The sequence below is a fragment of the Centruroides sculpturatus genome, unplaced genomic scaffold, assembly GCF_000671375.1.
Source record: "Centruroides sculpturatus isolate CEXI.00-Female unplaced genomic scaffold, Cexi_2.0 scaffold1420, whole genome shotgun sequence".
In the NCBI taxonomy this organism is placed as follows: Eukaryota; Metazoa; Arthropoda; class Arachnida; order Scorpiones; family Buthidae; genus Centruroides; species Centruroides sculpturatus.
This window is the reverse complement of record NW_019385553.1, coordinates 62,077-79,933: the sequence shown is the minus strand read 5'-3', so window position 1 is coordinate 79,933 and position 17,857 is coordinate 62,077. Positions and strand designations below refer to the sequence as shown.

Genomic DNA, 17,857 nt, shown 5'->3' with positions numbered 1-17,857 from the left:
TTTGTTCACCCATTTTAAAATTTAATAACTCCTGTTTCTTTTGTCGAAAATTTCTGAAATTTTACAGGGAAGTTTGTGTATTAGGAGCATTGGTGCTATTAAATTTTGGTGATTAAATTCGAGAGGATGGAGAGATGAGGATCGTGTCATCTCTCGAGTAGGGTCGGTTTATTGGAAGTAAATGAATAAATAAAATATACGATATAACGAAACTCTGAATAACGGACACTAATAGGAACATAAAAACTGGCCGTTCGGAAAAATTATATGGATAGGGTCAGGTTTAGACTTATTACAACCATATTCTATAACATAGAAAAGCGCTTTTCTTCGAAATAGTGGTTCAAGCTATGTTAGTAATTAGTATAGTGCAGGGGTCAGCAGTTTGTCAAGTGAGAAGAGTCAAATTATCATGAAAACAGGATAAGAAAAATACCAGAGAGTCGCATGTTAATTTAAATGTGCGAAATACGACACACGACAGGGACGCCTCTAGTGGACGTTTTTGGCATAACGTTACACGGATGGGCGGACACGCGTTCAATGTGTTATATATATAGATATTCTTCAAATGCTACCACTCTTATGCGACTCATATTGATCAACGCTAGTGTGGTCATGTGCGGACGGCGTACGAGTCGAAGTTTGTTCGGCGGCTCTATCTCATAAATTCATAAGTTATAAGGCTGTGGTGAAATGAGGAGAGGTGAAATTGGAGTTCATGTCCGAAGAGCCGCATGCGGCTCGCGAGCCGCTAATTCCTACCCCTGGTATAGTGGATCCTAGTTAAAAGTGACTCTGCTATTCTATCGAATAGTGTGCCAAGCTACAATATTGAAGAGGTCTTCGCTATTAATAAGACCAAAATTATACATGAATAGTCTTATGTAATAAGGAAACGTCACATGTGTATATAGTAGTAGTAGTATATATAGTTATAGTAGATATCACATAATTTTTTCTTAAAGACGGAACTAGGCCCTAAGTTGTATCCTGTATTTAGCTTAGGTGTAAATTCAGTTGTGAATGTAAAATATAAAATTAAAATCAATAGGAAACTTTTGTACGATTTTAAATATAAATTAATAATTTTATATACAATGTCTCAATAAAACAATAAATATAGGTTAATAAATTGTAATGTAATCTCCATTCCTTCCCCTAACAATTAGGTACGACAATAGCAATGAAGGACGTGTTAGAAAAATATATACAGTACAATATATTAATATTGTAATTCAATGTTTGTTGATAACTGTTAAACAAGCAAGTGATTATGATGTAATTTTACAATATTTTTGTTATGAACTTTCCATTCAATATGCTGAACTTATTTTTAAATAAATAACAATCAAGTTATTAGCATAACCAAGGGTACAGGTGTCCTGGTCCCCTTACCTTTATAAATAAATAAACGAAGAAAAACTCAATCAAGGATAAAGATTTGAATGTGACAAATGCACTTATACATATGTATACACAACATTTAAAAATTTACTTTCATTCACAGTGGTACTGTGGGTGAATATAGGTTTGCGTCTTCTATAAGGACCTTACTATCGTTTCTATTTGCTCTATTGAATCAGCTTTGAGAGAGGTGAGATGGGGCACGAGTTAGACACAAGTGTGGGACCTCATCCTTATTCAAAAATTATGAAAATTATACAGTAAAATTAATAAAATAAAATAAAACAGATTTTTCATCTTTCACCGGAAAAATTTTCAATTATTATCGCTTTCATATCAATTGTTTTACACAAATAAATAAACTTTGAGGTCTCTTTATGTCCCGGGCCTTAACGAAGTTGTTCTGATACTGATTTTCTTCGATAATATACAGATCATCAATACAGCGAAATGCCTGTATGGATCTGTTAATAAAAATATTATTCTGTACAATCTGTACAACATCGTAAACATAAAATATTTAAGAAAATTTAAATTTACTTTAATAAACATAAGTGAAATAATGCTTGTTATTTCAAGAAATATAAAATTAAATTTAGGAATTCTAATTATTTCACAAGCTTCACGTATTTAACCTTAAGACATCGCTTAATGTTAAGTGGTACACCTTGACCTCCTTTACAGCTGTCATTATGTTAATGCAAATGAAGATTTTAAATTATATTAGAAATTATAACTTTTAAAATTTTATTTTATTGATAAATAAAAGAATTTATATTTTAATTATTATTATTATTATTTTTTCTTTCAAGCTCAAATTTGTCCACAACCTGCGATACCATTATACGCGACGGTGGCACTTTCTAACGAAAATATAACAGCAGGGACCGCTGCTACTTATACGTGTGATGATGGCTATCAATTATTTGGGTGAGTATAATATATTTAAAATTATTTTCTAATTATTGATATAAACATACCAAAATTGTTCTTTTTCTTTTGAATTTTTTTTCTATTTTGTGGGCCTCAAAGGGCCTTTATCGTGACCATTATAAGTTCGGACGGGATCATAAAGGGGTGGATAATATGGGATGGAACCAAATCACGAATTTAGCAAATGATTGGATCAGGGCTTATAATTTCCATTACAAAATATTCTCACCTGTTAATTAGGTGAATTATTTTGTCGTTAATATCTGAAAACGACGATCTAAAATAGTTTTTCACGATTTTGTCCTTGGATCATTGATGGTTTCGAAAATTCCTGAAGGCCAAGGTCTACCTACACGTTGTTGACATCCATCTGTTCCTACCATAAGGCCGCACTTTAAGAATAACCCATATTCTTATTAATGAAACAATACTCCATACCGTGTTATGTATTGTAATATATCAGTTTTATGATATCAGAATCCAAAATAACAAAGTATATTAATTAGAGCAGATTCTAGATTTTAATCTAATCAAGAACCTGTGGGATAAACTGGTTTGTTTGTTTGTTGGTATTCGACAACGCGACACGTGGGCGACCTATCGAGGGGAAAGTCTACTGGGAGGACTTTATATGGGAAACTGGCCCCTGTTACAAACGTGAAGAAAACCCGGAAAACTTCACGTGGCCAGCCCGTTGGCCGGGGGGGGGGCGAACGGGTTGGCCACGTGGCACTCTTACTAGTATTCAATGATGTTATCCATTCAGCCGGGATTAACTGGAGTCGAGTGAATGAGAGAAGGAGCCGATAAAAGGACAATGATAATCTTAATAGCTTTTATAATCTTAATTTAATGATAATCATCTTTTAAATTTGTCTTTTTATTTCTGGCTCTTTCTGCTCTGTGGATACTAAGAGGACCTTATTTTTATACGGATTATACCCATTGTGGGCTCAATCAGATCATAGGAATTATCTTCAATTTATTAATTATAGTTATTTCAGAATTAAATATATTAAAATTGAAGTAAAATTTAATTAAAATTATTTTATTTTCTATAAGAGTTCTTAGAAACATTACCATTCTAAAGATAACTTGCGTATCTTTCAAAGAATTCATTATTCTATAAATAGAAAAGATTCTTTTGTCTACGCTTTTATAACATTTATTACCGTATTTTTCGGATAATTTGACACGATTTATTCTTAGAAAATAAATCAATAAATTGCTTTCAAAAGAAATTTTTATGAATATCCTTCATTTAGAATCAATGCAACAACTTGAGAATTTCCCCAATGCTTAAGAAGAATGCATTTCAGTTGCTCTTAATTTTTTTTTATAAGTGAACAATTATTCATTTGAATAAAAAATAATCTCATGTTTGAATTATTTAAAATAATAGAATAATAATAATATTATTATTATGAGCCATGATCATTCAATCAAAAATGGATGTAAGAAGGACTAGCTTATAATAATGTTTTATTAAAACAAAATTATATTTAAAATGAAATATAAAATGTCAATAAAAATTCAATAGATACGTAGAATTTCAATATTTTTTCCAGAATTTTAATTTTCTCAAATGTGGATGATCTTACAAGTGTAAACTCTCAGTATAAAATTACCATCAATATATAAGAAATATTAAATATACTTTGGAGCAGTGTTTTGGGGTGTATTGCTTGTATCGAATTTATAAATGGGGCCGGATATACACATAGCAAAACAGGACTTCGCTTAAGGCCACCCTCTTTTAAATTTATTATTGTTAAATTTATTGTGGGACTTCTTGTATATTACAATTTAAGACAACAGCAAGGATAATTCATCTCTAGAAGCTTCTTATAAGTCTAAAATACAGTATTGATTATTAATTAGTCGAATAATTACTTTTTGTATCTTTTCTCATTGTTTCTTTTTGTATTTCTTGATAATTTGACACGACTTTTCTTAGAAGTTTATCAGTAAAATATCATAAATGTACATACAAAAGAATTTCTTATATTTATAAAATAACGGATTATTCGTAAGATAAGAAGCATTATTACTTTCCCCAGCTGTTGTTACAGAGGGGAAAATATTGTAATCGTGTCATAGTTGACCCTCCTGGTCTTTTAAAATCTCGACGTTTTGCGACCCCCTGAATCCAAAAAAGTAAAAAAAAAAAAATTATTATTTCAGACAATAAAAGTATACGTTTTATTAATTTATTAATAATGTAACACATATAATGGCAGATATTTTTTTGATATAAACTTATTATTTTATTTCATTTCTCTTAACTTTTCATTAAAAGAAAGAGAAATTTTACTTTAAAAAGCAAGTAAAATTCCCATTTTATTGTTAAAAAGTGACAATATAATATCGAAAGAAAAATTTGCATAAACGATTTTTTAGAATGTCATAATATATATAAATTTAAAACAAATTTAAAAAATAGATTATTAAATGATTGATGTGTGCGTATAATACAGAGACTGAATTCATATATTAGGATACTTGTATGTGTAGTAATATACGATATACTTTGCACATATTGCTATTTCTGTGCGTATCTATTTGTGTATATTGCGTAATACTTGTGTATTGTTTGTCAGCGAAATTTGTTTACAAAGATTTAGGAGATTCCTACTTTATTGCTTACAAGTAATATAATAAGAATTCCTTATTGTTTAATTAATCTAACGTCGAGAAATGCAAAAAATTGGGTTTTTTCCCTCTATATGTATGGATATTAGTGTGTGTGAGGGGCACAACTTTGTTCACCCACTTTGAAGTTTCATAACTCCTGTGTCTTTTGTCGAAAATTTCTGAAATTTTGCAGGGAGGTTTATATATTAGAGGCATTGATGCTGTTAAATTTTGATGGTTAAAGGTTAAAGGAGTAAATAGATAGAAGGAATCGTACGTTATATCTCTAGTGGGTTCGGACTTAGCCTAATGAATATTTTACTCGTTATTAGCACTTACAATTTTTTTTTTAAACTCAAAACTAAATTTTTTTGCTATTTTATAATAAGATAATTTAGTAAAAACTTTTTATAACAGATGGCGCCACAGACAATTTTAACTTTTTGCCTGGAAAGTTACGCATCTCGTTGCTGGATTTTTTAAAATTTATTTTATTTTTCCAAGAACTGAAATCGTATAGAACAGCCACATCCGCTACTATTTAAAATTTATGAATATTATATCGAAATTATTGAATTATTCCTTTATTTTAATCAATGCCTTTATTAATAATTACAGTGAGAGTCATTTTAATATAAAAACAGTAAAAATGAATGCACACTTATGAGGTAATTAATGACATTCTTGTAATAAATCAATTTACATACACATACATATAGGTTATGTTTATTCTTGTGCATACAATGTGTATATGTGCTCGTATATCTGCCTATATACTGTTTTTACTGTATTGCAATACTTACTACAAGATTATAAACAGAAATTTTGTTGTATTAGCATTTCCAGTCTTTTGCTATCGTAAAGTACAGTAACAGAGTAGACTTGTTAATGTGCTTAATACAATCAAACTTCGATTCAACGTCATCATTTGTTCGTAATGAAAGTGACACTAAATCGAGTGTGCCGCTAAATTAAAGCATCTCATGCGATAAGAATTACATATAAGTTAGTAATGAGATCTACACTCAAGTTTGAGTTTGGGATTTTTAAAATCACGTGATTTTGGTAATAATGCTACTGTTTTCAGTTCGAAATCGTATATTTAGTAATTCACACAATGAGTTTCTATTTATTATTTATGGAGGAAATTCGTTCAGTATTTATTAGTGATTTACTAAGAGACTTTAAGACGACGTTATATCGAAGTTTGACTGTATTTTTAAAAGAAATATATTACATTTGACCATTGAAAGTGCGTTAGAGAGCCCATAACTAGAATTTATTCTTTTTAAAAAGTACAGAAATTATATATACACAATAACTTAGTAAGAATTTGACGTATGAAATCATACACAGTAAACCCCAAACAATGTGAGTGATACGTTTCTCATTATAAGGGGATGTTTCGCAGTTTTTTATCGCGTTATGCGGGGGCTACCTTATTTGTAAAATTATAAGGGATATTCTCATGTTCGTGTCAAATCCTTTTGTTTTCTAAGCATGTAATTAGAATAGATTTGATGTAATTTTCGTTTTATTTTTTATGTATTTTTTGTCTCCGCTCGAAGTAATAACTCCTAATTCTATGCTTAAACGTATCCCTGATGTCGTGACAGATATAATATGGAATCACGACAAATTTTAAATTGCAGAACGGGATGTGTTGGATTATAAGCAGAAACCTATTTGTATACAGGAATTTATAACAGGATTTAAGCTCTGTTTAAAGCGACTGATAAGACATTTATTTATTATTTATTTAGAAATAATAATATAAATTTTATACATTTTTAATCACAATTAATAAATTAGTTATTTTATATAATTTAATTACCGTTTCTAGTGTCATTTGCTTATAGTTTACATCTATCCAATTATAGTAAGTTGTAAAGAAGTTTCTGAGTAACTGTTTTCTTTCAATAATATTTTAATAATTAATTTAATTTATTTTTGAATTTTAAAAGTCAAACAGTAGAATTTGGTTGGTTCCCTTCTACCAAGTTGTTGGGTGGAGAACTTCATCTTATCGGATTCAAACCCGGATCCACCGCAAAAAATCATGGGAAAATCGGATTCGAATCTGTCTCAGACTTCTCCCCATAACTTCAGGGTGTCGTTCTTCATCACTCGCCCGAGCTGAGTGATCCCATTGTGAGTCAACCCCGCCCATAAGGTTTAGATTGGTTTGATGGAATATGGCAATGCAACACAGGCAGTCTGCCAAGGGAGATGCCTCCCGGTCTTTGGAAAACTGGCTCCTATTTAGGTCTTAGACACGTAAAGAAATCTGTAAAACTCCATAGGACCATCCCGTTAGTGAGGTGCAAACTCACGACCAGTATTCAGTGGTTAATCCACTCAGCCACTTCCTTAAGGAGAAAAATTGTGAAGAAATCACTTAGTAAGTGGGCTTATTGAGAGGCACTAGAACTTATTTATATATCTTAAGCTGTTTTCGAATTAATTAATTAATCATTCCCGCTAAAGTACAGTTAATTAATTAACCTATAGTCTAAGTGGATTGCATAATAATCAACTCATAAACTTAGTAAGTTTAGTCTAATTCATTAAAAGAACAAAAAATAGTAAAAAATATATTAAATATAAAATTTATGCAATGGCCCCGAGTGAAAATTGTCTTACGAAAGGATTAAAAAACGATATTTTACTTTTTTGACCTTGTTAAAGAACTAAATGTTTTCTCTAAAAATAAGGTTAAGATTAAACCTGTTTTTGTAAAAAAATTTAAAAAAGTAAATGTATTTCTTAACTTTTTAATCACTATCAAATTCTTTCTTTGCATCTTGATTAGCAAACGTAGTGTACCGGAAAGCTAATTAAAATTCATGTCCTTATTCAATAAAAACTTCCAAATTATCTTTTCTTTATCATTAAAAATAGAATATTTTGTATCTTTTTATCAGAATATAGAGGTGAAATTTAGACATTTTGAAAAAACAAAACTTTATTGACAATTAACTCAACAATGATTACAGTTCAATCTTGTAGATCAGGGATGGCCAACACGTAGACCGCGGTCGACCGGTCGACCGCAAAGGTTTTGAAAGTAGCCCGCGAAGCTAAAGTTGAACAATTTACTTTCACTTAAATTAAAAATCTTAATTCGATAATTTATTCTTACAATAATAGACTGTCTGTGCAACGTACCCATACTGTTTGTATTTATCCCGATGAACAATGCAAATAAACGTTAACGCATGCGCATATAAAAATCCTAAAATTGTTTGCCCATATTCATAGTCGCCCTCAGACTATATTTTACCAATAAAGTAGCCCCTAAGGGATAAAAGTTTGGCCACACCTGTTGTAGATAATCAACATCAATATCAGTCATATCTCGCTACCTTTGTTGCAAACTTTCAATCCCTTGATCATGACTGGTGTCTTTGAACTGTATATTGGCAATATTGTTCTGGGCTTTAAGAAATTTCCAACCCAGACTGGTCAACTTCTCCATCTTTGCTGTATGTGCCGGCGTGTTGTCGTGATGGTATCGGACTTTGTCAGGTTTTAAATGAAGTTCTTTAATCACGGAACATTCAAGTTGTTATGCTAACTCTCTGGTGGTCAACCATGGATTATCATCTATTAGTTGCAAGAAAACGTCGTCATCAATGATGGAATTGATGCCTGGATGAAGTTCAAACCAGAAATCTGTATCCTTCAATTTCTTGAACTAATTGTAGTAGGTGTGCCTGTTGACTGTGTCCTCGTCAAATGACTTGCAGATGAGATCGTGAGGTTACGTTTTGGCCATTTTTGAAGTGATAGAACAACAGCATGCGAATCTGTTCTTTCAAAAGATTCATATTGTAATGAAATGCTCTTTGGTTACTCTATTTATATACCCACATCGAACATTTTAGAACATTTTTTCCATATCTAAAGTTCACCTTTTCGAATGAAGAAACTGACTGTATTGAGAAAAGTTCTAGAGAAGAAGAAGAAAATTTTTATTAGATTGCAACTTAATACAATTTAAGCTGTGTTTTTAATATCACTCATTATACTTAGTTTAGCTTCTTTTACATTCGAATAATAATAGCCGTACTTTTTTATTTTATAAATACGATTACTCCAAATTTACGAGTACCGTGCAATACATTTGAGGATTAAAAAATGAAGAGCAATGATCATAAATCTGCTGTTCACTATAACTCGTCTATAAAAATACATAATAGACTTTATGTAGAAACTATTATACATTCCCGACTTCTCTTCCTATAATTTATTTTATTTATTCGAATCTATTTCTTTTGATATTATTTCCATTTTCACACACCAATGAAGTACATTGCTCTCGAGATAAACTATCGATATTATGTGCTGAGAAACAGTGAACAAAGGAATCTGTATCTAAATTCTTTCATGTATGGATGGATAATTTTCCTATTGATATTCATGAAGAATATACGATTGTATAAGAGAATATATATTAAGTAACATCTTGTTCTAAGAAACATTTTCCTAGATCTCTCTCACTGATATTTATTATTATATTCAAAGTCGAAGCATCAAAGTATGAAGATGAAAGCAATCTAATTTATATGATTTTTTTTCAATTTTTACTTTAAAAAATCTAACAGAAAAATATAAAAGATGGCCCGAAAGTCGGTTTACTGTTTAAGTTTATGTACTTTGAATTATCATCATTACCATCACAAATAACTTTGGACTTAATCTTCAATAAGGATGGCCCAAAAGTCAGTTGATCGTACAGTCGACCCCCCTGTAACACTGTTGATTTTTCCGTTTTATATGAATTCCATGTTGTACGAGTCACTTAGCTTTTACAAATACGTATGCCGGTTTGTGAACGGCTCACGTATTTGTAAAATCTAAGTGACTCATACAACATGAAATTCATATAAAACGGAAAAATCAATAGTGTTATAGAGGGGTCGACTGTATTTCGTTTTGTGTGAACAAATTTTCTTGTTTTCCCCCCTATTATTTGACTTTTAATTGTTAAAATTTGACGAAATAAATAAGAAATACATTTACCAAAAAATATTCTTAATACACAAGAAAGATGACAGAATAAATGATTTGTAATAAGTCTCTGAGGCCCCATAAATGTGGGGCCATTTGACCTTGTCCTCTCAATGCTACCTTTTAACTGTATCCAGGCTCTACCACACCACAGCAGTAAAAATTGATCTATTCCTTTTGTATAGTTTATATATAACGTGAAATACCTTGTCCCTCTTGTGGTAGTGTCTCCTGTTACGTCATCACGTATAAAATTGGTCAGGCCCTATTTTTAACGAATTAATGTGAGTTTATACTATTTGAGCGTTATTAAAAACAGATAAATAAGTTATTTTAACTTTAATTTTTTAAATAACTTATTATACATTATGATTAGATGATGTAATTTTGATTTTATTCTCGTTTTTACTGTTGAAAGTTTAAAAAAAATATACTTAAAATTATAATTAAAGATTGAATGAGATAAATGGAAAAAAGGAAGTGTTACACCCTTTTATCACATTATACAGTTTGATCGTAAAATTATGCAGCACTTTGCGTTACGTATCAATGCTCGAGTGAATAACCTTTCCTTCAACTTGATTCACTTCGTCTAAGGTAATAGTAATAAGAAGAATTTTGAAGCCATTTTATGCCAAATTTAATAAGCTATCAAAGTAGATAAAATTCTGCAATAAAAATAATATAACACGCTACATAAAAATAACTAATTATTCATTTACCTAAGACATTGATATTCATTTTTTTAAAATTATATTTATCTAGCCAAAGCAGCATGACTTGTGGAGCTGATGGTAAATGGTCTGGTGAACTTCCGTATTGTGGTAAGTATCATTTTCATAAAACGTAATTTATAATCGACAAAAAGTCTTCATTTATATAAATAATCGATTAAGAGTTCATTCGTTTCATTCAAACATGTTTATCACATAAATTTACAATTAAATTTCCGTAATCAGAATGCTGTACGGGATGAAAAATCAAAACTTTATTCAGTAGTTTGCTATTTTTAATTTATAAGATTTAAATAATTGTATAAATTATTTAAATTTTATAATATACTAAGTAAAATTTTTATTTATCCCTCTATAATACAGGATGGCCAAAAAGTCAATTAAGCATCGTAAAAGCTAACTTATTTACCATTTATACTCATAACTATACAGGGGCGGATCCAAGGCATTGGAGGCAGAGATCCTACATTCTACAGTTATAATCTTATTATATATATTCTGGTTACGGTCTCCCCATATAGGCTTGAGCCTCAAGGCTACAGCTCTGGATAAAGACGATTGTCTCCGGAGATTTACTCCTGGATCAGCCGTTGTATTTGGAATGCACAAAATAAAGCCTAACTAAAACCTTCCGACTACCCTGTAATATTTAAAAATTAATATACTGTAATACATTATAATTAATAATAAACGTAAATATTTTATCATTAAATTAATATAAACCTTTGATAATCTCGTAAATTATATGATATAGTGGAAAGAGTACAATATTCTTTAAAGAGTTGAAGAATAGCTGCGTGTGTCTGGTGTTGCTATAGCTTTAATTGGGTGGGGATTGGTGAAATTGGGTTGGGTGAGGGTGATATAAACAATAGTGTTATTAACCAAAGTGTACATTTATTGACCTGTGTATTTACAATAATGAAACTGCAATGTTATGTTAACGCTTGCTAGGGCTTAAGTTAAGAGAGAGTGGGATTTAGGTGTGGTTCGGGTGGATCACCACAGAATTATTTTCCCGTACTTTTTTCTCTGTTATATATAACAGAGGGAAAGTATGGCGATCGAACAAAAAATAACCCCCAGATTTTCTTAATAATTCCTGTGCTTTTTGTCGAAAATTTCTGAAATTTTGCAGGGAGGTTTGTTTATTAGGGGGATTGACGCTATTAAATTTTGGTGGTTAAAGATCGAGTGGTGGGGAGATAAAGGGTAGGTAGGGGAAGGTGAGGCAGGATGAGGACGTTAAGGTTTGAAAAGTCATAAGATGCCAACCATTTTAATGAGAACAATAATTTTTTTTCTCCCAGCAAGTACAACATTTGGAAATATTTTAATACAAAATTTAATTTTTGAAAAACGTTTTTAAAAACACGAAAATTTAATATTTTAAAATTATATGTAAATGCACCATCTTGCCCCACCCGTGGGATAAGATGGGAATATTATTTTTATATACAAGGAAAATAAATTAAAATGGTTAAACTGTCGTTTTCTTCAATATTGGCACAAGAACTATGTGTCCATTTTCACAGCGGCTACATTTATTATTATTTTCCGAATAAATAAATATAAAAGTTTGAACTTATTCTTATTTACTTTACCAGACGATACTGTCACTTCGCGCATGCTCAGTTTCGCTATTTTGTAAGCAGACGATATTTTTTCGGTGAAAAAGAATTTTTATTTCACATTTTATTTCTTGTTAAGATAGTATTTAAATTTAAAAAAAATGTTTTCACGAATAAAATAAAACATAAAAACATAATAAAATAATACAGTATATACTGTATAAATTTATTACAGTTAGATATGATTTAAAAGTGGAATATTTCATTTTCAATAAAAATATCATTTTTAAACTTATTATTTTATATATTCGAAAAATGATATAGAATTATCAATGACAACGAATTTAAAACTAGTTCACTGCACTATATTGCAGTGCCTCTAGCCAACAGCAGAATTCATGGCCAACCTTGGGCAAGATGGGGTACCCCATCTTGCACCCACCATCTTGCCCCAAAGTGCACTTTTCATACTGACTGCAAACACGGGTCAACTTTATTTCAAATCTGAACAATTTCAGTATTAAAGGTACTTCGAATACTATAATATTTTCATCTAAAAGGTAATGTAAAAGTTCACAATGATGCTTACTTTGTAGAAACTTTGTAGCGGGCGTAAAATTAGATGAAGTATTGCCGAAACATGGAAAACTGTCTTACTTCCAAACAAAGAGAGCAATTCGAACGTTCTGTCGTTCCGTGATCCCTTTTGAGGTTGACATTTAGTTCCCCAAATAACAGCTAGATGAAAGTGCGTTAACCATGAATAAACAGACGTCCCCGTCTTACCCCATGGCCCCATCTTGCACCACCTTCCCCTATCCCTAATAGGATCGGACTTTATGACGGTTTTACTCGTTATTAACATTTACAATTTTTTTATAAAACCCATTCTTACACTCAAAATTAAGCTTTTTGTCGTTTTATAATAGTTAAAAATATAAAAAGTTTTTAAATAAAATATCAAATCAGATGGCACCAACAAATGTAGACGGGAAAGTTAAGCAACTCGTTGATGGATTTTTTTTGTAGGATGCCGATGAATATTGATGCCAAATTTGGTACAGATACGTTGAGCGGTATAGAACCTTTACCTATGAAACATACATACATAGATATTTGACTTTTATGTACAGTACTGTACATAGATAATTTGTTTAAGCCAACTGTTTTAATAAAAAAATATATAGGCCTATATATATAAATTCTTAAGTTTTCGTTACTTAATTTCCTGTTTTCTTTTTTCAAAATTGCTTTTTGTTTTTGCATATGTTATAAAAAGTGACCATAAATGTGTTCCTTTACATTGACCTATATTTTATCATTAAACAATACTTACTGATTAAACTGTTACAGTTTAATTTTAAAAAATCAGAAATTGTATTTTGACATATTAAATTTTTATAAAGGAAATTAATTAATTTAAAATATTCCTTTAAGAATGTGTTTAAGTAACCCACAAAATCATTTAAAGGAATGTAGAAATCGAATTAAACAACTTTTCTTACACATTGTACTATTTCTAGCATTATAATAAGAGTTGCGAAATTCTGTTTTTGACATTTTTACAATTTAAATTCCACATAGTAGGGCCAACAGTATCGTTTTATGTCTGGAACTTCATATAAAAGGGGCTTTTATATAAGATTTGGATACGAAAGACATCGGAATTTTGGCTTTTATGTAAAAACATGATACGAAAATCACATAAATTAAAATTTCTTTTAATAAGCGGTGAGAAAAAAATCTATTTTTATTTGCTTTATTGATTTAATTCGTATATTTGTACGACTTTCGTTGTTAAGTGGTTCTTAGGTTTGTGACTGGCAACTACCCCTCGTCACCTCTCTCAAGCCCTATTTGTAATAATAACTGTATTTACCAATATCAACTTTTTTCAATTCTACATTACTTTCATAACAACTTCCTTCGCAAGTTATGTGACATGTGAATGAGTAAAATAGTAATTAAATTGTCTCTGTGTGTGTGTGTGTGTGTGGGTGGGTGGGTGTGTGTATGGGGGTGTGTTCGTGTGTGTACAGTAATATGGCAGGCAGGTTATTGTTCGAATTCAGCAAAATAATTTTCATAATATATAAACATACAAATTAAGAATTAAGAGTAATATTCGGCGTAATTAGCCCCAACCTGGACTTTCAGTGCCAGACGCATGGGCGTAGCCAGAGTTTTGTTATGGGGGGCCTAGTGGAGGCCAACCTGACNTAGAAAGTGACAATATAATATCGAAAGAAAAATTTGCATAAACGATTTTTTAGAATGTCATAATAAATATAAATTTAAAACAAATTTAAAAAATAGATTATTAAATGATTGATGTGTGCGTATAATACAGAGACTGAATTCATATATTAGGATACTTGTATGTGTAGTAATATACGATATACTTTGCACATATTGCTATTTCTGTGCGTATCTATTTGTGTATATTGCGTAATACTTGTGTATTGTTTGTCAGCGAAATTTGTTTACAAAGATTTAGGAGATTCCTACTTTATTGCTTACAAGTAATATAATAAGAATTCCTTATTGTTTAATTAATCTAACGTCGAGAAATGCAAAAAATTGGGTTTTTTCCCTCTATATGTATGGATATTAGTGTGTGTGAGGGGCACAACTTTGTTCACCCACTTTGAAGTTTCATAACTCCTGTGTCTTTTGTCGAAAATTTCTGAAATTTTGCAGGGAGGTTTATATATTAGAGGCATTGATGCTGTTAAATTTTGATGGTTAAAGGTTAAAGGAGTAAATAGATAGAAGGAATCGTACGTTATATCTCTAGTGGGTTCGGACTTAGCCTAATGAATATTTTACTCGTTATTAGCACTTACAATTTTTTTTTTAAACTCAAAACTAAATTTTTTTGCTATTTTATAATAAGATAATTTAGTAAAAACTTTTTATAACAGATGGCGCCACAGACAATTTTAACTTTTTGCCTGGAAAGTTACGTATCTCGTTGCTGGATTTTTTAAAATTTATTTTATTTTTCCAAGAACTGAAATCGTATAGAACAGCCACATCCGCTACTATTTAAAATTTATGAATATTATATCGAAATTATTGAATTATTCCTTTATTTTAATCAATGCCTTTATTAATAATTACAGTGAGAGTCATTTTAATATAAAAACAGTAAAAATGAATGCACACTTATGAGGTAATTAATGACATTCTTGTAATAAATCAATTTACATACACATACATATAGGTTATGTTTATTCTTGTGCATACAATGTGTATATGTGCTCGTATATCTGCCTATATACTGTTTTTACTGTATTGCAATACTTACTACAAGATTATAAACAGAAATTTTGTTGTATTAGCATTTCCAGTCTTTTGCTATCGTAAAGTACAGTAACAGAGTAGACTTGTTAATGTGCTTAATACAATCAAACTTCGATTCAACGTCATCATTTGTTCGTAATGAAAGTGACACTAAATCGAGTGTGCCGCTAAATTAAAGCATCTCATGCGATAAGAATTACATATAAGTTAGTAATGAGATCTACACTCAAGTTTGAGTTTGGGATTTTTAAAATCACGTGATTTTGGTAATAATGCTACTGTTTTCAGTTCGAAATCGTATATTTAGTAATTCACACAATGAGTTTCTATTTATTATTTATGGAGGAAATTCGTTCAGTATTTATTAGTGATTTACTAAGAGACTTTAAGACGACGTTATATCGAAGTTTGACTGTATTTTTAAAAGAAATATATTACATTTGACCATTGAAAGTGCGTTAGAGAGCCCATAACTAGAATTTATTCTTTTTAAAAAGTACAGAAATTATATATACACAATAACTTAGTAAGAATTTGACGTATGAAATCATACACAGTAAACCCCAAACAATGTGAGTGATACGTTTCTCATTATAAGGGGATGTTTCGCAGTTTTTTATCGCGTTATGCGGGGGCTACCTTATTTGTAAAATTATAAGGGATATTCTCATGTTCGTGTCAAATCCTTTTGTTTTCTAAGCATGTAATTAGAATAGATTTGATGTAATTTTCGTTTTATTTTTTATGTATTTTTTGTCTCCGCTCGAAGTAATAACTCCTAATTCTATGCTTAAACGTATCCCTGATGTCGTGACAGATATAATATGGAATCACGACAAATTTTAAATTGCAGAACGGGATGTGTTGGATTATAAGCAGAAACCTATTTGTATACAGGAATTTATAACAGGATTTAAGCTCTGTTTAAAGCGACTGATAAGACATTTATTTATTATTTATTTAGAAATAATAATATAAATTTTATACATTTTTAATCACAATTAATAAATTAGTTATTTTATATAATTTAATTACGGTTTCTAGTGTCATTTGCTTATAGTTTACATCTATCCAATTATAGTAAGTTGTAAAGAAGTTTCTGAGTAACTGTTTTCTTTCAATAATATTTTAATAATTAATTTAATTTATTTTTGAATTTTAAAAGTCAAACAGTAGAATTTGGTTGGTTCCCTTCTACCAAGTTGTTGGGTGGAGAACTTCATCTTATCGGATTCAAACCCGGATCCACCGCAAAAAATCATGGGAAAATCGGATTCGAATCTGTCTCAGACTTCTCTCCATAACTTCAGGGTGTCGTTCTTCATCACTCGCCCGAGATGAGTGATCCCATTGTGAGTCAACCCCGCCCATAAGGTTTAGATTGGTTTGATGGAATATGGCAATGCAACACAGGCAGTCTGCCAAGGGAGATGCCTCCCGGTCTTTGGAAAACTGGCTCCTATTTAGGTCTTAGACACGTAAAGAAATCTGTAAAACTCCATAGGACCATCCCGTTAGTGAGGTGCAAACTCACGACCAGTATTCAGTGGTTAATCCACTCAGCCACTTCCTTAAGGAGAAAAATTGTGAAGAAATCACTTAGTAAGTGGGCTTATTGAGAGGCACTAGAACTTATTTATATATCTTAAGCTGTTTTCGAATTAATTAATTAATCATTCCCGCTAAAGTACAGTTAATTAATTAACCTATAGTCTAAGTGGATTGCATAATAATCAACTCATAAACTTAGTAAGTTTAGTCTAATTCATTAAAAGAACAAAAAATAGTAAAAAATATATTAAATATAAAATTTATGCAATGGCCCCGAGTGAAAATTGTCTTACGAAAGGATTAAAAAACGATATTTTACTTTTTTGACCTTGTTAAAGAACTAAATGTTTTCTCTAAAAATAAGGTTAAGATTAAACCTGTTTTTGTAAAAAAATTTAAAAAAGTAAATGTATTTCTTAACTTTTTAATCACTATCAAATTCTTTCTTTGCATCTTGATTAGCAAACGTAGTGTACCGGAAAGCTAATTAAAATTCATGTCCTTATTCAATAAAAACTTCCAAATTATCTTTTCTTTATCATTAAAAATAGAATATTTTGTATCTTTTTATCAGAATATAGAGGTGAAATTTAGACATTTTGAAAAAACAAAACTTTATTGACAATTAACTCAACAATGATTACAGTTCAATCTTGTAGATCAGGGATGGCCAACACGTAGACCGCGGTCGACCGGTCGACCGCAAAG

At 30.5% G+C, this 17,857-nt stretch overlaps 2 protein-coding genes across 2 annotated transcripts in view; both read left to right on the top strand.

Moving 5' to 3' along the window:
* Positions 1-7,077, top strand: part of LOC111640078 (C4b-binding protein beta chain-like) — a 51,957-nt gene extending 44,880 nt beyond the window's left edge. The window contains exons 4-5 of the mRNA XM_023386079.1: positions 2,220-2,337; positions 6,939-7,077. Of these exons, the coding sequence (XP_023241847.1) occupies positions 2,220-2,337; positions 6,939-7,077 (257 nt within the window). The remainder of the gene's footprint in view (positions 1-2,219; positions 2,338-6,938) is intronic.
* The window catches only part of LOC111640074 (CUB and sushi domain-containing protein 3-like), a 32,759-nt gene continuing 17,120 nt past the window's right edge, over positions 2,219-17,857 (top strand). The window contains exons 1-2 of the mRNA XM_023386075.1: positions 2,219-2,337; positions 10,753-10,811. Coding sequence (XP_023241843.1) covers positions 10,763-10,811 — 49 coding nt within the window. The 5' untranslated portion in view covers positions 2,219-2,337; positions 10,753-10,762. The remainder of the gene's footprint in view (positions 2,338-10,752; positions 10,812-17,857) is intronic.